Source organism: Urocampus carinirostris, chromosome 3 (assembly GCF_059441175.1).
Source record: "Urocampus carinirostris isolate Australia breed hairy pipefish chromosome 3, RoL_Ucar_1.0, whole genome shotgun sequence".
Lineage (NCBI taxonomy): Eukaryota > Metazoa > Chordata > Actinopteri > Syngnathiformes > Syngnathidae > Urocampus > Urocampus carinirostris.
Genome location: NC_142351.1, coordinates 13,102,837 through 13,127,055, shown reverse-complemented (window position 1 = coordinate 13,127,055; position 24,219 = coordinate 13,102,837). Strand labels below are relative to the sequence as shown.

At 41.5% G+C, this 24,219-nt stretch overlaps 1 protein-coding gene across 3 annotated transcripts in view; it reads right to left on the bottom strand.

The window, feature by feature from the left end:
* Nucleotides 1–24,219, bottom strand: part of LOC148368727 (signal peptide, CUB and EGF-like domain-containing protein 3) — a 192,650-nt gene that overhangs the window by 39,994 nt on the left and 128,437 nt on the right. For all 3 annotated transcript variants that reach the window (XM_088330756.1, XM_088330753.1, XM_088330754.1), the window contains 2 exons: nucleotides 20,092–20,208; nucleotides 14,240–14,362 (listed from right to left, as the gene is read on the bottom strand). In XM_088330756.1, the coding sequence (XP_088186882.1) occupies nucleotides 14,240–14,362; nucleotides 20,092–20,208 (240 nt within the window). The remainder of the gene's footprint in view (nucleotides 1–14,239; nucleotides 14,363–20,091; nucleotides 20,209–24,219) is intronic.

Below are 24,219 nucleotides of genomic sequence, written 5' to 3'. Positions count from 1 at the left end.
GAATCATCTAATTAACTCGAAACACCTTGCGAGGGTTTCTTGAGCCTTAAAAACACTCAGCTTGGTTCAGTAAACTAAATCACAAGTATGGGGAAGACTGCTGATCTGACTGCTGTCCAGAGGACCATCATTGATACCCTCCATCAGGAGGGTAAGACACAAAAAGAAATTTCTCAAAGAGCAGGCTGTTCACAGAGTGCAGTTTCAAAGCATATCCACAAAAAGTCTGTTGGAAGGGAAAAATCTGGCCGGAAACGCTGCACAACCAAGAGAGATGACCGCAGCCTTAACAAAATTGTGAAGAAGAGCCGCTTCCAGAATTTGAGGGAGCTTCAAAGACAGTGGGCTGAAGCTGGAGTCCAGGTATCAAAAGCCACAGTTCACAGACGTGTCCGGGAAATGGGCTACAATAGCCGTATTCCCATGGTCAAGCCACTTCTGAACTCAAGACAACGGAAGAAGCGTCTGACTTGGGCTATGGAGAAGAAGCACTGGACAGTTGCAGAGTGGTCCAAAGTCCTCTTTTCAGACGAAAGCAAGTTTTGCATTTCATTTGGAAGTCAAGGCGCCAGAGTCTGGAGAAAGGCTGGAGAAGAGCAAAATCCAAGTTGCTTGAAATCCAGTGTGAAGTTCCCACAGTCAGCAATGGTTTGGGGAGCCATGTCAGCTGCTGGTGTTGGTCCACTGTGTTTCATCAAGTCCAGAGTAAATGCAACTGTGTACCAAGAGATTTTAGAGCACTAAATGCTTCCATCTGCTGAAAAGCTCTATGGGGATGAGTATTTCATTTTCCAGCATGATCTGGCACCTGCCCACAGTGCCAAAACCACCAGTAACTGGTGCACTGACCATGGCATCACTGTCCTTGATTGGCCTGCTAATTCCCCTGACCTGAACCCCATCGAGAATTTGTGGGGTATAGTTAAGAAGAAGATGAAAGACACCAGACCTACAAATGCAAATGAGCTGAAGGCCGCTATCGAAGCATCCTGGGCATCAATAACACCTCAGCAATGCCACAGGCTGATTGCCTCCATGCCACGCCGGATTGATGCAGTAAAAGGATTCCCAACCAAGTACTGAGTGCATCAATGGACATTTTCAAATGTTTGATTTAGTTTTGCTGTTATAAAATTATTTTTTTTTACTTGGTCTGAGGAAGTATTCTAATATTTTGAGATAGGATTTTTGAGTTTTTTTCAGCTGTAAGCCAAAATCAGCAATATTCAAATAATAAAAGGCTTGAAATAGTTCAGTTGATGTGTAATGAATCCAGAATGTATGACATTTTTGTTTTTTTAATTGCATTACAGAAAATAAAGAAGTTTATCACAATATTCTAATTTTCTGAGACAGTCCAGTATATTCATTCAGTTTTAATCATCACAGTTTATTGGTAATACAAATCAGTTATCACTTCAAGATTTTTCAGTTCACAACAATATTGTATATTATACAAAATAATATTGCTGAAATAATTATATTAATCTATATTTTCATTCAGTTTTAATCATCACAGTTAATTGGTAATACAAGCAGTTATCACTTCAGATTTTTCAGTTCATATATTCTTCGTGGTTTGCTGTCACGCCACAGTTGTAATGCCTTCTCAAGGTCCAATCCATTATCATCCTCCTCATAGCGTAACCAGGAAAAAGTCAATTTTGGCAGAAGAGTCCTTATCTTGCTTAGGAGTATTATTTTGTTTATTTTCTTTCGTCGAGTCGTTCGCTTCAACACACGTGTTTTCCTAGCCTCTCGTGTTTTCCTAGCGATCTTCCGAAGAATTTCTCCGCCATTTTTTCGTGCCGGAATTATTGCCGTTGTTATCACTTTCGGCATTATGTTTAGACTTATTACTGACACTGAAGAAATTACCAATTTTGTCTTGATTTTTACCTTAAATCGACGACCACCACCACAACAATGACGTAATCTCGAAGCAACGAGATCTCGTTTGCCGAGATCGGCGTGCAGACGAAAACTCGAACCGCGAGACCAAAACAACAATGGCGGATCTGCCTGACGAAAAGTTTGGAGTGCGGTAAATCTTTGTTAAAATAAAAGTAATCGGGTGATAATGACAATTTTGTGTTGAAAAAGTTGCGTCCCAGGGACGCACGTTGATTTGACACTATGCGTCCCCAGCAAAAATGATGCGTCGAGGACGCAGGGACGCGGGCAAACGAGAACACTGAATCTCGTGTCTAATCTCAATGTAAACAATGGTCATGACATTGTTATCAATGACAATAAAGACAATTCAAATTCTATATTAAACTCTAAAAGATTTAAGTCGGGCAACCTCTCAAGGATTGAAATATTTTGTTCAGGCAAAACTCACAAGTATTATATCAAGACATCAAACTGTAAGCCATCATTACAGCCACTTTAGATGAGAGACACGATTATAATGTGTGGCGCAATCACGGGGCGCGGGTTACGTGTCCCGGACTACCCTCGCATGGCTGGGAAGGAGCTACAGACAGAAAACGGTAGTTTAGAGGAATGCTGGAAGCGTGTCAGCAGACATGCCCCGTCCTGATATATGGGCCACGCTCCACTGACAGCTGGGAAGCACCGTGACTGTTTAAACCAAGATAACTTTAGAATTCAGTTTACACATCTCAACACCCCACGGAGACACTAAACTGCTATTTAAGTGTATTCCATGTTGCAGAGGGTGCAGCCTGGGCTTAGGGCAGGCCAGGTCACACTACAAGTGAAACGCTGGCCCGGAAAGCAATACGACTCTGCGTTACTTGCTTGTATGCTGAAGAGTTTTTGTTCTAATTCCAGAACAACAAAAGGCAGGTTAATTACTATTTAGATCTGTGACTGGAGTATTTATGACAAAACCCTAATATTTTAAGAAATAAAAGCATCCATTCCTGACTGTATCCAAAACTAATGGAAAGTGTGGGATATGAAACAACACCTGCATGTACACCCTACGACTTACCTTGTTAACGGGACATTGGGTATTATTTAGCGTAGGGGTCTCAAAAGTGATGCCCGTGGGAACCAGGTAGAGAACACCTTTTGAGATGAGTCAGCGGACCAGCGTTTGACCTGAAGCATGTGAACGCCTGCATGGACCAGCTGGCAGAGATGGGAAGCTGCGTCGTGGCCGTCATGGACTTTCTGGACTAGTTTACAGGCTGGGGGCGTCACTGCTGTCATGCACTTTCCGGACAAATTTTCAACATGTTACCTAGTGTTTACTATGTTTGTGTACAGTAATGCTAAATGCAATTCACCCTGCTCATCCTGAAAGGGGAATACCACTCGTGAGGTCCCTTCTCAAGGTTTCTCTTTTTCCTCACGCTGAGGTTTTGAGTTGTTCCTTGCCCGCATGTTGGTTTAAGATCAGGTAATTGTGTCATTGTAATCCTGTGCACTCCTTTGAGACATTTTTGTGATTAAGGGCTATATAAATAAATTTGACTTGACTTGACTTGACCTGAGTAGCCCGGGAGCTGGTTCTGAAAATATCTCACCAGCAATGGGTCATTTGTTTTCTAGGATATGTAATTTCTAACCAATTTTAGTCAATTTATCCTTCTAATAATTACAACCTGATAATTACATGATAATAACGCAGTGCCAACATAGTAACAACAGTAATAACATGTTTATCGAAATAATATATCTCGAAACCCAATGGCGGCATGGCGGAATAATGTTTAGCGCGTTCGCAGAGTTCTGAGGCACTGGGTTCCAATCCAGCAACTAGCCTTTTAGCATCTTCTCCCTGTGCCTCCGTGAGTTTTCCTCCAGGTACTCCGGTTCCCTTCCACATTCCAAAAACATGGACATCATCACATCATATTCACTCGGTTCTGGTGTGAATATTATGCTGTCACAGTTCTCTTTGCGTGTGCCTTTTCCCCCCGTGAGCTTGCTTTAGAAAACCATAACAACAATGGCGGTTATATTCCATGTCAGTGAAATGGAGAGGATATCGTGCACTTCTTCATTAAAAGGCTGGTAGTAAATCAGAGCAGGGACGCTGCAGGTCAGTGAGTACTGTTGCTGTTTAATTTTGTTCCAGGTTTACTGTTAAATTCATTGAGTGTTGCGTAATATATTTACCGTAAATTCCGGACTATTAGCCGCTACTTTTTTCCCAAATGTTCAGCCCTGCGGCTTATTTAGTGAAGCGGCCAATTTATGTAATTTTTCTAATGGCCACCAGCGGCGTTTGTGTATCAAAGTTAAGATTAAGACCTGTAGAATATGTGCACCAAGAAAGCCTGCAACCTTTAAGTTTATGCATATATTGTCTGTAAAGTAAAGGTATGTTCCGATAATGAGGAAGACGCCCTTGATGGCAATAGTTATGAGGAGGAAGTTGAGGACGATCTACCGTGAACTCCACAATTGCGGGATGCTTTCGATTGACAGACACGTTTGATGCATTGAGAGCGTGATCCTACTAGCGTGTTGGTACCTTTCACAGGCACGGTTTGGGATGAAAGTTATATTATTATTATTAAAGCTTTGAAAACTCTCTCGGTGTACCGTCTTTCTTCGTAAATATGTGTAACCATGTATAATATGTATTTGCAACTATATATTTTTGTAATGTATTTATTTTAGAGATTTATTCTGTTATGTCTTCTACGAGCGAATCAAAAAGAAGGGGCGGAGCAAACGCGGGCTGATGGGAAGTGGGGTAAAGCTGAGTTACCGGTAGATCTGTCTGTTGTCGCAGCGGACAATAGTGGATATATATTTTTCCCACCCTTAACTTTGGAAATATACATTTTGTTTCCTTGGATTACTTTTAACGGGACCCGGACTTTACAAGTCTGCATCATTACGGGTATCATTTTCCATTCATGATGCTGATTGTGGTTCTAAGATTGTGCACTATTTATATAGTTACAATCGTGGAAGTTACAGCTTGGTCTGGGTTAAACTTGTGATTATGTCACAAGTTATAATGCGTGCGCACGGGGCTTGTACAGTGGTGTGGCTTGTGTAAGTTCAAAAGTGGCAAATCACTTAAATAGTGGTGGATGCAGCTTATAATCAGGTGCGCTCTATAGTCCGGACTTTGCGGTAATTTAAGATTGCGATTACTGTTGTTATATTTAGATTTAGTTTCAATCGCGGGACTCGAAGTCGGGTTTGGGTTAATTTTGTGTTTGTGGTACATGTTTAAATGTGGGCGCATGCGGCTTATATACAGGTGCGGTTTGTGTATGTACAAAATCGGTTTTCCTCTTAAAATGTGGTGGGTGCGGCTTATAATCAGGTGCGTTCATAGTCCGGAATTTATGGTAGTGCTGATCTTGTACAAAACGTTGTAATGTCTTTGTAGTTGAAGAGACGAAAATATGAAAAACACTTTGTTAAAGTGAGAGCTTGGAAGGAGCTTTCATTTTATTTCTGAAAACTTTTCAGTAGCCCGCTCAAAAAACATCTTTTGGACTCCTTTGTGCACTCCCCCGTACAAAGATGAATTTGATTCCTGCCACTACTGCCATTTTGCTGCTGCAGAAAACAGGAAAAAAAAAACTCAGCAAAAACTGAGAAGAAAAATAGTGGTGCTTTGATCAGTTTGAGTCTCTGTAGTTTGTTTTCTTCCTTGTTCTTTTTGGACCTCGTTGTCGGTAGCTCTACACAATTAAGCGACATATAGTGGACAAATATTACACAGTGTACCTTTAAGAAAACTAATATAGAGCTAGTACCATCTCAAAATGTTCCCTTTTCCAGTTCTCTATAGAAATTAGCAAACTAAGAAGTTGTCATTTTCCTGCACACATAAAACAGCCTCCCTAACCTGATATTGTTGAAATTCGTTTGTGTGTCATTGTATTAGTCCTTACAAACGTTTTAGTGTGTCAAGGCCAAACTCTGTTAAAAAACTGACTACATTTTTTGTAGGCGTTTGTGGTTCTAGCCAAACCTGAGATGGTTCTACAAGAGAATGTTCACTATGGGAAAAGAATGTCAGTGTCGCTTCTGTCATATGTAGAGTCCTTTAAAACTCACAGTGATGTCTTACTCTTAGTTAGATTTTGTTTTGCAGAATAGAATAGAATAGAATATAACTTTATTGTCAAAATGGGTTAACATATTGTGACAACGAAATTGGGCATGGCACTCCAGTTTCACATATTCACAGTGAGGATAAAAGAAACCAAGAAGATAAAGGAACAGAGAAGATAAGGTTATAAAACAAGGAGGATAAGGTTATAGTTATAATTTACAAAATATTTACACAAAGAAATGTCGGCATGTAGGATGTTACATACAGTTTGGTATCGTAATACAGTTTGGTATCGTAAGGGTCGTGCAATATGCATTTGGTGCAAAAATAGTAAAAATAGTGCAAAAATAGTGATTCTTTTCGCAACTACCAGCGTGTGGCGCTGTGAGAATTCACCCAGCAGAGGAGAAATCCGTCTTCCTCTTCCTAGTTGGTGTGTAAACATACTATACTGCACTATACTGCATCTCCAGCTCACAAAGAACATTGACATTTTCATTTTATAATATCTCGTGTATCCGTTCAATATGGTTGGTGTAAAGTGTAAAGAAGAGGTGAGCCGTACCTTTTAAAATGAAAGTGGAATAAGAAAGCTTGATGGGGTTGAGAAAATAGTTGGACACCTTTTTTTTCGGCCACTACCACGGAGAAGGAAGTCGCCTAACTTTTGAATCTCATCTTCCAAAAGTAAGTTAAACTTCACTTTATTTATCTTTATAAAGCATATATTTTATTAAATGTTTATTTTCTAGTACAAAACAATATAGGTTACTTATACAAGCCTTAAACCTTAAAAATACAAATACCACCGAAGCAATTTACGAAGAAATTCAACTTACGATCGTCCGGAATGAATCTCGTTCGTAAGTAGGGCAGCGTCATTTTCTCAGCAATGTACCCGTTCTAAGCGTGCGAATACCATAACGTTTTTTTTTGTTTGTTATATACCGAAATAGACACGATTTTAGAAGAAAATAGCTGAAGCACACACTGTTTTCTTTTCACACATGATGTTTATCTGTTTGTGTTGGAAACCAAATGCAAAGCACTGATGCGAACCAGGCGGCAGAGTGATTGACCACATGCGTTAAAAAGAAGATTAAAAGAATCACATGTCTTGTGTTTTTCGACCCTGCATGAGGCAGAACTCATCTCAGTAGTTCCAGCCCAGATGTTCTCTAGATGGCTTGATTTACCCAGCAATGTGCATTTTTATTTCCAAAACCTGTATTCTGCAATAGCGGTCGTTGTAATCGATGTGAGCTAAGCTCCGTTAATGCAAATGTAGGAAATGGGGATACTGTTTCGTTGCTGCCTTTGTGAGGCATGAAAAAACTCTTCATCATAGTCTTAATGAAAATTAATAGCCACGAAGTTTTTCAACAACGGCATTTAATTTTTCTTTAGGACCAATCCCTTGTTTGGTGCCGAACATCTCAACTATTTTCTGATTATTACTTCGGCCATTGCAATTAATTACGGCTGTTCAGCACTCTAGCTGCACTTTGATACTTATCTTGATTAATGTGGCGATATTCAGTTCAAAGACGGCTTATTTTTTTCTGTAGTTACCGGGCTTTTAATTCGATACATTTTGCTAAGGTGAGGAGGTAATGATGCGTCGTTTCTGGCGCTACCTAGTGAAGTCTTAATCCTTTCAGGTCATTGATTTTTTTCATCTATTTTTGGCAGTCACTGAATGCAATTTGATTCTACTTCTTTTTTCAGTTTCACTTTTATTAGCATTTGATAAATTTCACCTCCTATATTTGTCTGTATTAGCTAAATGTGTTGGAACATTGCACCCAAATGTTAACTAACTACGTTCACATGAAGAACTAGCATGTACTTGAGCATTTTTAATGTCTAGCTAGAATGCTATTTAGGCTAATCTGTAACTAGGATCATTGTAACATACGGCTCATGAATAGTAGGTAAAACTCCGTTGATCTGGGTTCAGTTTATCCTGATCTTTGCGAAATCCGGATAAAAGGTTTGGCCGGATGATTTCTAATGAACTTTTTTTCACGAAAAAGCTTGGCATATTCCAAGATTTTATAATCCGGATCACAATCCTCATCATTTTGATCCAATCCGATACATTCCGAAATCGACAAGCCGTCTTTGACGTCTTCTTCCCTGAAGAGGCCGGATGACGCAACTTTCCCGGAAAGTGTATGCCACCTTTTTGTCCGTAGACAAACTAATTTCTTTATGCGTTTCGCAGGACTTCTTATCACTGACTGACTCGATCTCATTATGCTTTGATTTAAGTTGTGATCTATTCGTGCAAAGCGACACCAAAGGAGACTGCGAGTGTCACATCATGGTGTCGTTGACGAAGGAGTCGAGAGAACCAGACATCCATCCATCCATTGTCTTCCGCTTATTCGGGGTCGGGTCGTGGGGGCAGCAGCCTTAAAAGGGAAGCCCAGATGTCCCTATCCCCAGACAACTCCTCCAGCTCATCCGATGGGATCCCGAGGCGTTCCCAGGCCATCCTAGAGACATAGTCCCTCCAGTGTGTCCTGGGTCGCCCCCGGGGCCTTCTGCCAGTGGGACATGCCCGCAACACCTCCCGAGGGAGGCGTCAAGGAGGCACCCTTATCAGATGCCCGAGCCATCTCAACTGGCTCCTCTCAATGCGGAGGAGCAGTGGCTCTAAACAGGGTCCCTCCCGGATGACTGAGCTTCTCACCTTATGTCTAAGGGAGAACCCAAACACCCTTCGGAGGAAACTTATTTCAGCCATTTAGAATAGAATAGAATAGAATATGCCTTTATTGTCATTGTTACAACATGGGATATATTGTGAAAACGAAATTGGACGACTCCAGTTCCACATTTTACGGTCATAACCCACAGTGCATGACCATAGGTGAGGATAGGAACGTAGATCGACCGGTAGATCGAGAGCTTTGCCTTTTGGCCCAGCTCCCTTTTCACCACGATGGACCAGTACAGGGGCCGAATGATGGCAGATGCTGCACCAAGCCGTCTGTCGATCTCCCGTTCCATCCTACTCTCACTCGTGAACAAGACCCCAAGATACTTGAACTACTCATCTTGGGGCAAGACATCATCCCCAACCCGGAGGGAGCATGCCATCCTTTTCTGGCTGAGTACCATGGTCTCGGATTTGGAGGTGCTGAGCTTCATCCGGACATTAGAGGAAAATTAAAGATCATATAATACTGTAATGATTACACTGGCATGAAGAAGAAAGATCACCAGCTCGGTAGCCTAGATGGTAGGGCGCCCTCCTCGAGACTGGGAGGTTGTGGTTCAAGCCTCGGCCGAGTCATACCTAAGACTTAAACATTGGTACCTGTTGCCTCCCTGCTTCGTGTTCAGCATTAGGGTTTGGAATTGGGGGGTTTGGTCACCTGGTGACTCCCAACACCTCAGTTGGGTTGAGCAAGGGGGCTGGGAATCCCCTCCTCTGTATTAATCTCCCAAAAAGAGTCAGAAATGACTCTAGGCACCTCCCACTAGGGGGATATGGCTGTGGAATATATATAATTTTCACACGGAACTTCAATCATTGCCAGATATTCTGAAAAGCGCAGTATTATGCTTCATTACAATTCTGTAGTGGGTTTAGATAATTCACCCATGGAACAATGTTGTTGAGTACAGTTTCAGTGGGACAGATTCGGAAGTTGCGCTGTCCCTTCTTCCGGTTAGAGAGATGGCAACGTGTTATTGTTGTTGTGGCCAGTTTTGAAGAGCTATTTATTACTCTGCCTCAGACTCCCGTCCTTACACGCTACAATTCTCATTTTATCTGTGTGAATAAGAGCATTTGAATTCATGTTCGAGTTATTCGTGTAACGGCCTTACTGTGCGGAGTTTGTATGTTCTCCCCGTGCTTGCGTGGGTTTCCTCCGGGCACTCCGGTTTCCTCCCACATTCCAAAGACATGCATTTCAAGTAAATTGGCTGGTCCAAATTGTCCCTAGGTGTGACTGAGCGAGTGAGTCTTCTGTCCCCGAATGCCCTGCGATTGGCTGGCAACCAGTTCAGGGTGTCCCCTGCCCACTGCCTGGAGATGGCTGGGATGGGCTCCAGCCCCCCCGCGACCCTAATAAGGATAAGCGGTACAGCTAATGAGATGAGATGAGATAAGATCATTTTGAAGTCAGGTGGTCTAAGAAAAACAGACAAACCAGATGATTATCCCGGTCCATTTAAATCCGAATTAACCAAGTTTAGCTTTTATGATAGCCTAGGAGCTATTTTAGCTATTTATTCATTCAATAGATTTCTGTATGCTAGCTACATGTACTGTGGTCTAATCTTTTACACTTGAATAGTGCAGAATTTTGCAAGTTACCAGTATAGCCTGACCATAGCCAAAAGGCTCTGTTACAAGGATTCAACAGCCGCTAATTGTTCTCGTTTGTTTTGTAGAGTACGCTTTATGTTGACATTCGAGATGCTCCTCAAGGGAAAAGCTCTGAATTGAAAGTTTGATGGGGCAGGGGATAATTAGGTCAAAAATTTAATAAAAAACACCATACAAGGACTATTAAAGAAGAAAAATCTAAATATGTATATAGCCAACAGCCTGTTTTTTTTAATGCTGCTTGACTAAAGAATAGAAAATAAATGTATTATTGGTCTTTATAGTCACACGGACTCAAAAGAGCATGCAAACAGCAGTGTGCGTTATCACAAAATTGTTCTGCCACCACTTTATATGATCTTTTTTTTTTTTTTGTCTTTTCAGCATATACACAAATCTATAGATTTTTCAGAGAATGGATACTGAAGAGTGCATTGAAGAACCCCACACTCATTTTATTCAGAGTGGCTTTGAAACGGAGCAGTGGTCAATGACCTCATATTCAAATCCATATTTCAATGAATAAACAGTCACAAGTAACCCCAAAGGGCAGCACGGCGGCGCAGTGGTTAGCGCTTGTGCGGCACAGTTCATGTCATAGGAACCTGTCGTGGGTTCAAATCCAGCTCCAGACTTCCTGTGCGGAGTTTGTATGTTCTTCCCGTGCTTGCGTTTCCTCCCACGTTCCAAAAAACATGCATTTCAGGTGAATTGGCCGGTCCAAATTGTCCCTAGGTGTGAATGAGCGAATGAATGGTCTGTCCCTGTGTGCCCTGCGATTGGCTGGCAACCAGTTCAGGGTGTCCCCTGCCCACTGCCCGGAGATGGCTGGGATGGGCTCCAGCCCCCTCGCGACCCTAATGAGGATAAGCGGTGCGGCTAATGAGATGAGATGAGATGAGATGAGAAGTAACCCCAAAGCTCTGAATTGAATGCTGGATGGAGGAGGTGGATGTGTGTAAAGATCCTTATCACTGTAGAGATGTTATGCTATGAGGGGGTTTTGTCAATGGTCCCCAGACTCTTATTTGCATTTGAATTCTTTTTAATGTATTTTTTGGACTACATTTGAAAAAAGTGCATGTTTTTATATGAACCTTTTTGTGAAACAAAACAATTTGGCCCAACCTCACCCAGATCCTAGCTCCGGCGGCCCCCCAGGTTATTTGAGTTTAAGACCCCTTAGATAATCTTTTGGTGTCATACTCTTTCCGCATACAGAGATCCCTCGGTTTTCGCGTTTGACCGGGACCAGAACCAACAGCAAAAAGTGATAATCTGCAAAGTAGTGTTGCATCTTTGTTTCATGAAAGCGAGAGAGAGATAAAGAGTGAGAGAGGGAGTGAGCAAGCAAAGGGTCTCTGTATAGACAAACCTGCAGACTTTGCAGAAAATGGCAACTAAAGAGAACATGTCAGCCCACTGCCCCACTCATTCTCTTGAGTGTTTCTGCAGTGAAGCAGGGGTGAATGACTTTTCATCAACATTCGAAATCTAATGAATGCACACCGATGAGTCATTTGCAGCAAAGCCAAGGGTCATTGCTGAATTGGCCAATCGAGTAACAGACACACCTTTGTACGCCATGTGACTGCCCTTAGGTTATATTAGGTATTTGTGCGAGATGGGTACTTTAGGGGGCGCTTGAATCTTAATGGGATTACAAAAGACCGTGCAGTGTTCCTCCTCGCAATCATGAAGGTATGTTCCAAAACAGTCCAGACTGCTGTCACTGTCTTGTACTACGGACAGACTGAAGAGATCTTTTCTTCCTCATGCCATGAGGCTCTTTAACTCTACCCGGCAGAGTAAAAGCCCACAGTAAACCACACCACCTACATTGCATATTACCGAATCTTACTGCAATATGTATTCTGTGTAGCACTATTTAGTTATTCTATATAACACGCTACGGTGGGCATTTGCACGTCACACTGGGTATGTGTATATTGTATTCTTTTTGCTTTATTATTGTATTGTTCTCAGCTCAGGGATGCTGCTGGAAATGTGAATTTCCCTTCGGGGATGAATAAAGTATCTATCTATCTATCTATCTATCTATCTATCTATCTATGCGTCATGGATCCTGAGAAATTAATTTTCAAAGTAGACAGTTTGACCTCATGTCCCCTAAAGCTATGATGCCACCGAGAACCGAAACAATGGCACGTCCCGTAGAAAAACTGGTGGCGATTGTAGTAATCAGCGAATGCATAGTAACTGGAACTTATCGTGTCGCTGGGGTACTGACTGTTATGTCCAAATTGCGTGTTTTGATCATCAATAGCTGCTTGGGTTAAGTTTACCTGCCGTCTTGTAAAGTCAACATTCCTTTATTGCCTTCACCTCCTTTTAGTTACGTCATTGTGACTTTTATTTAGCATTTTTTGCAGCATGTCTAGCAATCAATAGAATATACTAGATGTCCAGATAGCTTTCTCATTAGCTTACGGGTTTCCAAAGGCTTCCAGGTTAACCCCGTAAGCAGTCGACTAGATTGCTAGCCTGCTGTACCAATTGTTTTTCCCCGGCTGGATTCGTGTTTGTTGCAGTCATCGTTTTTTGTTATTGGCTCCCGGTTATCCTGCCTGCTTACTGCATGTCTTTGGGTCGGGCAACCTTTCGTCTTTCCACCGATTTGTCCCAGTCAGCTATTTTTAGTAGCCGGCTAGCCTGCCGAATTCCGGCTGGTTTAGCCCCATGATATCTCTCTGTGTGTTATCTTTGCCAGTTCGCCCTATTTTGGCTGGTCGCCATTTCTTATACCTTACCCCACCTGCAACACAAAATTCGGAATTCGATTCTGAACCATATAAAGATAAATTAAAGCACTTTTCTCCATCAGAGTCGATTTGACCCTCTTTGGAGCTGCAGACTACACTATTACAAACGTGTTTGGGTGGTGACAAATATTCTCATATTTGTGTTCATTACATGACCAATTTAAATTAACTGTAGCGACTTTCAATGTTCCCTCTAATTTTCCACGGGTCTGAGCATACAAAGTCGGTGAGCAACGCTTGAAACAACACTGAGCAACCATAATCCCAAGTGTGGCAAGATAATTAATTATCAAACATGTCCAAAACTTGACATTTTGCTGAGTTTCCGGCAATGCAAAATTATTTTTCTCTTTTGAATGAATTGACTCATGTACTATTGCAAGGGTTGTACAGCCTACAAACGTCATTTGTTCTTACAATTCTTTCACAAGATATCCATTTCTTTTTATTTCCTGATATATTTTGTCGCATAATATTAACATTTTTGGGGGCTTATTTAGTCGGTTGTAAGATACAGAACTGTACTTAATCACATTTTTTAGTGGAAGTACAATGTTGGCAACAAGATTCACTTGATATAATTGGAAATTATTTGAATGCAACACAAACTTTTTCTTCTTTTTTCCATGTTTTTTTTCTACTTTTTTGTTACTTTTTTATTTGTGTTCTCTATTTACTTTTTTCCTACATTTCTTTATTTTCTTTTTTTTCTGGCTTTTTTTCTAAATTTTTCCTTCTTTTTTTCTCTTTACTCAACTTCGTTCCACTTCGACTCGTCTTCAAAATACTGCATTTAGGACACAACGTCAGGAGAACCCGTGTATTTTTACCTTCATGCACTGTAACTTTGACTTAAGTCGCTTCTTAATTAGCAATTTTGAGCCCTCATTTTTGTGCGCTGGCTCGATTTTCTTGTGCGCTGAGAACGTGCGAGCAGTGCGCAATTGCGCACGCGCGCAGCTTAGAGGGAACACTGGTGACTTTCTTTTAATTATATACTGTCGCATACAACATTTCAATAAAAACTACATACCACGTTGACAATCAACTCCATGATCATCCACATCTACAATTAAAAAGTGATTTCTTCCAGAACGGACCTACCTTGACATGTTCTTTCATTGGTTAGCAGCTTATATCCTTTTTTGCAGCTGCACTCAAAGCTGCCCACTGTGTTCCGACACACATGGTCGCAACCTCCATTGTTAAGACGACACTCGTCAATGTCTGTGTGAGAGAAAGAAGCAAAGGTGGTGGTTACACTCAATATTTGACAAAAGTCCTACTTATCAGAATGTTATAGTCATCAAGGGTGTCAAACTAAATTGTGCTCGAAGGCCTTATTGGAGAAAAAGCATTCTCACAGGGGCCAGACTAGTAAACTGATGGCATAAAAAGAAAAACAACAATTGAAAATTAACCTACAGTTTATTTACTCGGGAAAACTCCTACATACTAAAATGGGACAAAACTAGCATGAAAACAATAGCATTCATGCTCTTTGTTTTTTAAGAAAATATTTACCTAAATTTGTAAACTTTGCTTTTAGATTTCATATCCAAAAGCAAACGGAACAAAAGTTTTTTTTTTTTTAACTTTAGAAAAGACACCCAAGTGATATTTTCCATTTATTTTTTTCTATTTTTCGTACTGCCATAAAAGGCATGTCAGTGACTTTTATTTTAAGTAAAACAACAGCTTGGATGGGTTTCCTCAATGTCCTGTGGTTAATTAATGGTAGTCAGCAAATACAGCTACAGCACAATTGGCCCAGGGGCCAACACTTTGAAAAATGCGGCATATTAGGGGCCGGTCACACAGCCGTTTGCGGCTGAATCACGGCTAAAATTTTGCTGGGGGGTTAAAGAGTGATTGTTCTATCTTTTTTATTCATTATCCATTATCGATCAGTTCATAATACGCTACAAAGCTTAGGAGCCGGGACTCTTACTCTCAACCAAAAGGCAAAGCTAAGGTCCCAGTATTAAAGCCTTGCTGCGAATGCACCGAAAGATTTATTCGAAATTAAGAGAAACTACGCTGACGGGGATCCATGTTCACCCCCTTGACGTCACGAGCACAAATGACGTGTGCTCGGCAAATCGCGCTGTATATACGCGGAGAAAGGCGTTTGACTGTCACACGCGTAACACGCTAATTTCACGTAATAACACCGCGATACAGGCGCAGAACATGCTATTACCATGCTCCACCCACGATTACCCACTGAAATTTCCCGTCCTACCCATGTGTAACCACGCCCTGGCCGCGGCCAGAGCACGTCGTTCCGCGTCATTTCCGCGTCATTACTTCGTGTTGACCACGTGTGCGGCACGCGGTTTAACACGTGCTCAAACTTTTGAGCAGCTCAAAAGTTTTGAACGCGGCCAACCACGTGAAAATTTCCGACCGCGAGTAAAGCACTGCTCTATCTCGTCTATATCGCGGTCTCAAGACGTCCAACAGCGCCCAACAGCATCTGCTTCACGGTCAGAAATTTCTGGCCGTGGTTCAGCCTCAATACGCCCGTGAAAGGCATTGTACCCGCGCTCTGAAGAATTGAGCAGCGCTAAACTTCTTCGCGCTGCCACCCGCGCGCGAATTTCCGACCTCGTGTTAAGCACCGCTGTATCTCGTCTGAATGGCGAGCTCATTGAGTCCAATAGCGTTCGCGTCAAAGTCAGAAATTCCTGGCCGTGATTCAGCCGTAAATGTCTGTGTGACCGGCCCCTTAGTTTGTGAAGAAATACGCAACCTATAAAATGTAATTAGACAGTGCATACTGTTTTTCTACTAGCAATAGTACTTAAAAGAATAAAATAAAACAAAAAACATAAATGGGCGGCATGGCGGCAGGGTGGTTAGCGCCCAGCCCCACGGTGCAGAGGTTCGGGGTTCAAGTACAGCTATCGCGGACTCCTACTGTGGAGTTTGCATGTCCTCCCTGTGCCTGCGTGGGGTTTCCTCCAGGCACTCCGGTTTCCTCTCACATTCCAAAAGCATGCATGGCATGTTAATTGGCCTAACCAAATTGTCCGGTGTGAATGAGCAAGTGAGTTGTCTGTCTCTGTGTGCCCTGCAGCTGGCTGGCAACCGGTTCAGGGTGTCCCCTGCCCACTGCCCGAAGATAGCTGGGATGGGCTCCAGCACCCTCTTCTTTCCTTTCGTCAAATGTAAAAACTAATTGTGGCCAACAACTCAAAAACGTTGCCCAACCCTGTGCTACACTAAAAAAGTGTTATGTGTTACAATTTCAAACTTTGTAGGAATTTCTTAAGTCTGTCGAAGCACACTTCATGTATTAAATGCAATATAACTGAGGTTGCTGTAATAGAATTTGGGCCACACAGTAAATGCTTCTGGGAAGTCAATGTGACTACTAGCTGATTTAAAAGTACCATGAATGTATTTATTCAGGTATCATGTCAGCAATGTTTTAGATTCATCAACTGATTGATCTTTAGAAGTAGAGTATGTTGTGCACAGCATGCATTAAGTTTTAATGATTCTGCCTGACCTCCAAATTCTTATTAGACATCTTCTGATAAGCGGCTGCTTTACTTTTTCATCCAATAACGAAACAATATACAGAATCACGAGTGCATTACCAACCCGGTGGTGGTTTGCCTTGGCACTGATTCAGGTCTGCAGTCCTTTAATCATGGTTACAATGTGTCTTCATCATTTGCTAAAATAAACATTTCCAAAATTGAACAAAGGAATCCTGATCTAGTTCCATTCTCTTATCCGTCCTTCAGAAGTAGCCGACCCTTAACAAGCCGCGTTCCTCTTGCGCCAGTGAAGCCTGTGTATGTTTTCTTGCCTTATCCTCTCAAACTAAACTAACACCAGAAGATGAATTTGTGTTTTTGTTGTTAGTGTGCTGCTGCAAGTTGTAGGAAGCAAAATGATTTGGGGGGGCGATACTGCATTCTCACTTTCTATCAGTACAGTATTTGTTTCCTCAGTATCCTGATATAATGGTTACTTTATTCCATTAGAGTTCATATAAATTGGGTTGTCAGCTTGCTTGAGCTGAAGACGTTTCTGACTCAGAGAACTTATCAGTACAGAGAAGTCGACATGGGTTTATTAAATGAGCTTTGTTTGTGGAAATTATCATATAACCAGCCCGTCTCTTTAGCAAACATTGAAATTGTTCTAACCTTAGAAAAAGATCATTAGTCACACTTGGCCGATCCATTGCCTAGGTCGTTCGGGTTCCTCTGAGAATCGGACTCACTCTACTGCTGACGGTTCCTGGCCTGAGTTTAGGCTGTGGAAAAGTTGGTACTTGTCCATTCCTAGATGTTGTCCACCCAGTTATTTTTCTGTCTTCCAATCCTTATGCCGCTTTGGACTGTACCCTGCAGAAGTATCTTGGCTAGTCCTGTTGATCTTGTTACGTGACCAAACCACTGCAGTATTCATCCGCGCACAGTTGAAAACAGTTCTTCGTAAAGTCCAATATGGCCTCATATGGTGTAGCACACTTTTTCATTTGTCACATGGGTTAAGGAGCTTATGCCTAGGAAGTTACCTGTAGCATTGAATCTCCATGGCCTGGATTTTTCTTTACAGTGTTGCTGTGAGAGTCCAAGTCTTGCAAGCGTAGAGGAATATGGAAGAAACCAATGCTTTGTGCGCGGCTGTGTGGTTTGAGCTATTCTGGCCATGATTTCTGGGTTGGACTTTCTTCTGATATGACAGCTATAAGATACCTACAATTGGTGACAGGTCAAGCTCTTAGAGGTTGATCGGGATAGATGTGGGGATACCTTGGTGGTTGTTATCCATTACTTTTGTTTTTATTTTGCTTATTTCCATCCCATACTGGGTTGAGGATTTGTCCAGGTGATTGACCAGATCTCTGAGTTCCTGTTATTCTCCTGCCAGTCTGGCAATATCATCAGCAAGACAGAGGTTGGTGACGTAAAGTCCCTCAAATGCTGACTGTACCTTCATGTTTTTCCAGTGCTTTGGTCATGATCCTCTCCAGGAAGATTTCAAATGAATTTCAAGAAAGAAGGCAATCTTGTCTCACACCGGCCATTGGTCAGTACAGCACTGCTCGCATAGGCGTAGGTTTAAAAAGCAACAGAATAACTTTCCTCCTAACTTCATTTTTAAATAAAAAGAAATTGATTATATTTAGAAGTGAATGGAAGGAGACCAAGAGGAAAGCCGCGATTGACAAGGATGGATGATGTTATGAGTGCACTGGAGAAAAACTGTCTAAATGTAGTGGAAGCTAGAGTTCTTGTTGGTGATAGGAATGAGTGGGGGGGTATTGTGAGGGGATGGTGGGATGTTTGGACGCGTTCTATGGGAGAGGCAGGGCAGCTGTGTGATGCAGCAGGGGTAAACCAGTGAAAGCTGTCGGGCCCTGCTGTTGAACAAAAGAGTATGTTGTGTCACCCTGGCCCAAGTGACATGGCCGCTTTCTTATGTCCTGTTTCATCTGGAGGGACGAAAGAATGACCAACTTGGGTGCCGAGGTGCTTAACTTGTTTGGGTATTTGGGTTAGACCATGTGTGTTTTTTGCTACTTTTTCCTTTTCTGTTTGTCTTTCTGTCAGTCAGCCCTCTCGAGGGATATGTCCAGGGTGGGTGGGTAGGTAGGTAGGTAGGTGGGTAGTGGGTAGGTGGGTATGTGGGTAGGTGGGTAGGTAGGTAGGTGGGTGGGTAGGTAGGTAGGTAGGTAGGTAGATAGATATCTAAATTTAAAAACACAAATATGCACTTCACTGAGTATAACTTAACCTATCAGGAATAAGGGCACAATCTTAACAATCCTGTTGATTTCATTAAGTTGTGTTGATGGAGTGCAAAATGTAAAACAGTCAGGGCTGCAGGCCTTAAGGGCCAGATTTGCCAATCCTACCTATGGTGAAGACGCTGGGGGGAAGGGAGGGAAACTATTTCTCACAGGTAGAATCTACAAATATTTAACTCCATGTTAAATCAGCTTTAATGTTTTACTTACAAGGTTAAACCAGCCTCAGAGCTTGGCAGCACTTGCCACAGGATATTCGGCAGACCCAAATGCAGGACACGGGGAGACTTAAAACAGGGATATAATCAAACCCCAATAAGGGGCGTTTATTTAAAAAAAAAAAACTTCACTAAAATAAGGGAGAGTGGAACCGAGACTGTTGAGGATGGAAGACGGGGTGTTGAGAATCTTGGGAATACTTGGGACTTGGGAAGATGGTTTGATTGGCAGGTCTTGGGACAAAGAGAGAAAACTTGAGCGGTAGACTTGAGAAGGAAACTTGAGAGGAAATCTTGGGGTGGCAAGAATCCTCAAAAGGAGACTTGGGAATAGCTTTAAGAAAAGGGTTGGAATGGGGTGGATGATCTTGGAACGAGGAGGGAAGTTCAAAGTTAGAGGCACCTTCCAGATAAGATATCCTTCAGCAATGCTAAACAGTTTTGATTAATGGGCTTCACGCACTAATTCAGACTGATGCGGTCTTAACCAAGCCTCACTGCATGAAATGATGAAGCCATCTCGGATCGTGGGTTGAAACATCTTCAAGTCGAAGCAAGCGCATGAATCCAGTTGCAATCGATTTAATGTCCTAAGAGGTAAATAAGGAGGTAACCTGGCAATCAATAACAAAGTACTTTGAAGCGTGTAATTACGCACTGTGCTGTGTGCACAGCAGTACAGTCTTTCTGGACCTGAAAAGTGGCAACCACATTGGAAATTGTGTTCATTGGTTTCTTAAAACATTAAGGAGACACTAAATCAATGATGACAAACTAAGCCATGTTATTTAATGAGACCACCAACCATAGATTTCCTTTTAAATATTTAAGACTTTACAATTGTGTCTTTACTGTGGATACAATTGTGATGAATTCAAGGAATTATAATATCCAGTTTTACTGAACTATTGTAACACGTTGTCCACAGTATGGCTGGAGATAGAATGCGTGCGAAAGGTCACCTTTGCAAGTCTTGCGGTCCGGCTGCAGTGTGAAGCCAACAGGACAGCTGCAGCGAACTCCAGTCACTGAATCGTGACACGTGCTATCACAGCCCCCATTGTTAACGGCACAGGTCTCTGCAGGAAAGAAGACAAGCGCTTTCAAAATCAAGCACGACTCTGACCTACTTATGTCTTCAGGCCCACTTTTAGATTGAAATAGCTCTTGTGTCAGAAAAAAAGAAAGGTTTTAGTCGTACACGGAAACATGAAAGAAATTCGAGGACAGATGAGAGTTGGGATGAGGAATAAGGACAATGGGGTGATTATGGTTAATAGTGAAAAGGTTAAAGGTTGCAAATAAAGTCAAGCTCTGAGAAAATTGCCGTGAAGATGACTTGCAAACACAGTCCAACAAAATGGGTTTTACAAGCTTTTTGACTTGGCTCCTGTTTGGTCTCTTATTTTCTGTGATTGCAACAAAAATTTTCCGGTGCCCGGGGGCAAGATAGCAATTACAGCAACCTGGCTGATGCCTGCTCAGGCTGGTAAAAAAAAATCTGACAGTGATGAGTTGGGGACAAATTTAACGCTGACTTCAAGTAACTGCAGAGGAGTAGCTTTACAACCCCAAGTAGTCCTGAGTGTGTGCTGCTTTTGAGAACACATTCCAAGGTCATGATAAGAAAAAGTAATTGGTAAAAATCACATAAATTTGATCAATTGCAACTGGGTTTTATACTGTCTTGCTAGCAGTGATTGTAAACTCAAGTACACATAAAGCGTACGTGCAGTGCTGAAGAAAGAACACAGTTATACCCGTATTCTTTTTTTAAAAATCAGTTAGGATCACTACCTGGTACTTTCTCCGACAAAAACAAGAATTATGATCCCAGTTGCTTCATCCATTGCAAAATCCTTCCTAGCCCACACTCAAAAGAACTCAGTGACTGAAGCATTAAAGCAAAACAGGTGCTTGATATGATGTCATTTGGTTTAATAGGTGTCTCGTAGACAACAGGCCCAAACAGTGCTTGTTGTTGCTGATAGCTATACATAACTTTGAAATATATTAGGTACACAATGAATCACACCATTACCAACACTGTTATATATTTTTCTGTTTCCCAGCGTTCCTCAATGACGTAATTGTTGCAAAGACTATCAAGATAAACTTTACTGACTTTCGGTTTGAGTTCAGCATTTTAAGAGTCGAAGGCTCTTCTTGAGAGTTAATCTCACATGTAATCTTCTGATTGTATCGAGTGCAGTGTTGTCATTGGCTATCTCTCGATGTTTGCCGGTGCACAACAGACCGTCGTGCATGACAGGCCAAGCTGATAAGAACAGATCGAAGGCTTCCAGTTGATTTTGCTGCCCTCCAACCCCAGACCAGAGTTCATGGCTGTGGTTTCGCACATTTGCAAAGTGAGAGCACAGGCAGTTGGCAGGGAAGACGATAAGACGGTGTCAGGACATGTCTCTAAAACTCTTAGCCAGACACCGTCGCCAACTGTAATGATCATGTGCTAAGAGAGCATGGAAGTATTTCTGTCAATCTGCTTCAGTCAACATGGGCACCCGCTTTGGAATGTGTTGGGTTTTGTGAGTTGTTAATGCACACCAGGTGCACTACAATTATAATCCTAGAGCTGATGTATTTTCAAGGCGGATTAAAATGAATGTTTTGACTGCAAATATATTTGCATTGCATACCCTAAAATCAACTTAAAAATCATCAGGCTTACATATTTGTCTGACTCTGTGCAGGCAGCGAGGGGAGAGTTCTCACTTTGTGACGGCTCAAACGTCTTCACCAAAGGCAACCAATTAGTTTATCTTTCGCCTTGAGTCAGCTGAGCTAGACCCCAGCACTTTGCAAACCTAAATAGGATGAGGTTTGTAGAGAATAGTTGGCTGAATGGATAAATCAGTGTGTTTCTGTTACAAACCATACATTCAGAAATCAAGCTATGCCCAAGAGTTGAAAAACGTTCCCTTGGGCAAACGCTAATTCCAGTCTGCTTTATCTACACAGGCAATAATGTGATAAACCCAGATTTAAATCACCCTAACCCACCTAGTGTTTCTATTTTAATGGACAGAAAGAGCAGAAACTAGGACACAAAATCTCAAAATAAACCAGACTTTTCAGTTGCAAAACTCACAGTAAGGCAATGAGTTAAACTGTTGTCTCCCATTCCAACCTTGAGGAGTCTGCTTGCTTTTTTGAGTGCCTTTTCAGTCCGCCTCTTATGTGATATATTTAAAACATAATTTTCTTTGATCTGGCAAGGCTCAACTCACTCTGAGCTTCATGAGGTCTCTCATATTTGCTGTATTTGTTGACTCAAAACATGTCCTACTAATTGCTTTGAATTGCCCTTTTTACACTGTAAATATTTCCTTCTGCCTTTTCACTCTTATTTGCTTCAACTACTGCTGTAATCGTGTTTACAATGACGTTTTTTCATGTGGCTCAATTTAGAGATATTGTAAATACAAATTCCGTTAGAGTTTGCATTAACGGAATATAATTGAATTTTTCTACTAATTTATTTAGTTTCTTAACCCTGCTTTATTTGCTATAATATTATAATTGTGTTTATATATCCATGCATCCATTTTCCGTACCACTTATCCTCACTAGGGTCTCTGGGGGGCTGGAGCCCATTCCAGCCATCTTTGGGCAGTGGGCAGGGGACAACCTGAAATGGTTGTGTATTTTTATTTTACTTGTTTATTTATTTTCTTATTTACTCCTTATGTTGTGTTATTTTGTTTCTAATCAATACAAAAGACAATTGAGAACAGTGGTATGTTTTTATCAGAGCTTTTCCCAAAAAACCCAATGCAGCCGAACCACACCTATATCCTAGCTCTGGCGCCCCCCCAATAAACTGGTTTTGGAAAACCTAGTCTAGGTGTTACATATATATACTGTTGGTACTTGGACATCAAGCACTAAATTTATTATTTTTCCACTTAAACATTTGCTCTACCTCCAGATAGTGAGAATTGATTAGTGAAAAGCTGGAAAAGATGTCAATACCATTTTAAGATGACATGGATAATTCAACAAATTATGGTAGCTTTTTGGTTGACCGTGGCCAATAGCAAGAGTTTCGAAAATCCGATTTTCAAAAACAGAAGCAGGCTCAGGGAAATTATAGTTCCAATTTATTGGGGGGGAAGAGGCCTTAGATGCATATCGTCCGAGGCAGAAAATGACGGTGTAGACATAGTGTGTTAGGCTTTCCCCAACACATATTTTGAAATTTAAGGCTCTAGTTGCAGTCCTCCTAAACAAGTTAAGTCTGTCTTATTCTATGCCATGCAGCTGTTGCCACACTCATTGCCCATAGGCTTGGCAGCGTCGTCCAATTAGGCTCAAGTATTGGACTGAACCGTTCCCCAGCAGATCTCATTGGTCCAAGAATGGTTTTTTGGAGAACTTCCTTGAGTGAAATACATTATTAATCTGTTTTCCAGGTTGGACTGACATTGCTAAACAAAAGAGAAAACGGCTTCTTTATTGGCAGACTAGGGTGACAGTTCCCCTCTTGAAAAGGGAGGCATTGGAGAAACTACAGAGCAATCACACTTCTCAACCTCCATGGTTGAGTGGTGCTCCATTACAGATGAGCTGTGTGATCTTTCATCATGGCCTAAAAGATGGGGTGGGCAAACCTTTTTGAGGGGCATGCCGCAATGGGTTAAAATAATTTGAATTTCGATTTTAGATACCTTAGCAGTACATGAGGGAACAAATATAATGTTCATCCATCCACATTTTCCAAATTCATCACTTCTATTTTAAAAATATGTATTATCATTTTTGGCTGTTCATTTAATTTTTAAAACATTAAAAATATATCAAAAATACCGATAGGCTTGCCTCAACAACATGCATTTCTGAATAAATTATGTCAGTTTTTATGAATTTGGCATGATTATATGCATGAAAAATGTGACAGTCCTGGCACAGAAACTGTTTTTTTTTTCTTCATAAAATTTGATAAATATTTTGATAAATACAATAAATTCGTGACTAAAAAAAGTTGCCAGGTATTTGAATGTTGCCCTTGAGAGCAGTACACATTATTGCTTCATGAAACATTTATTGCAGAGGAGAAATACAAAGGGACA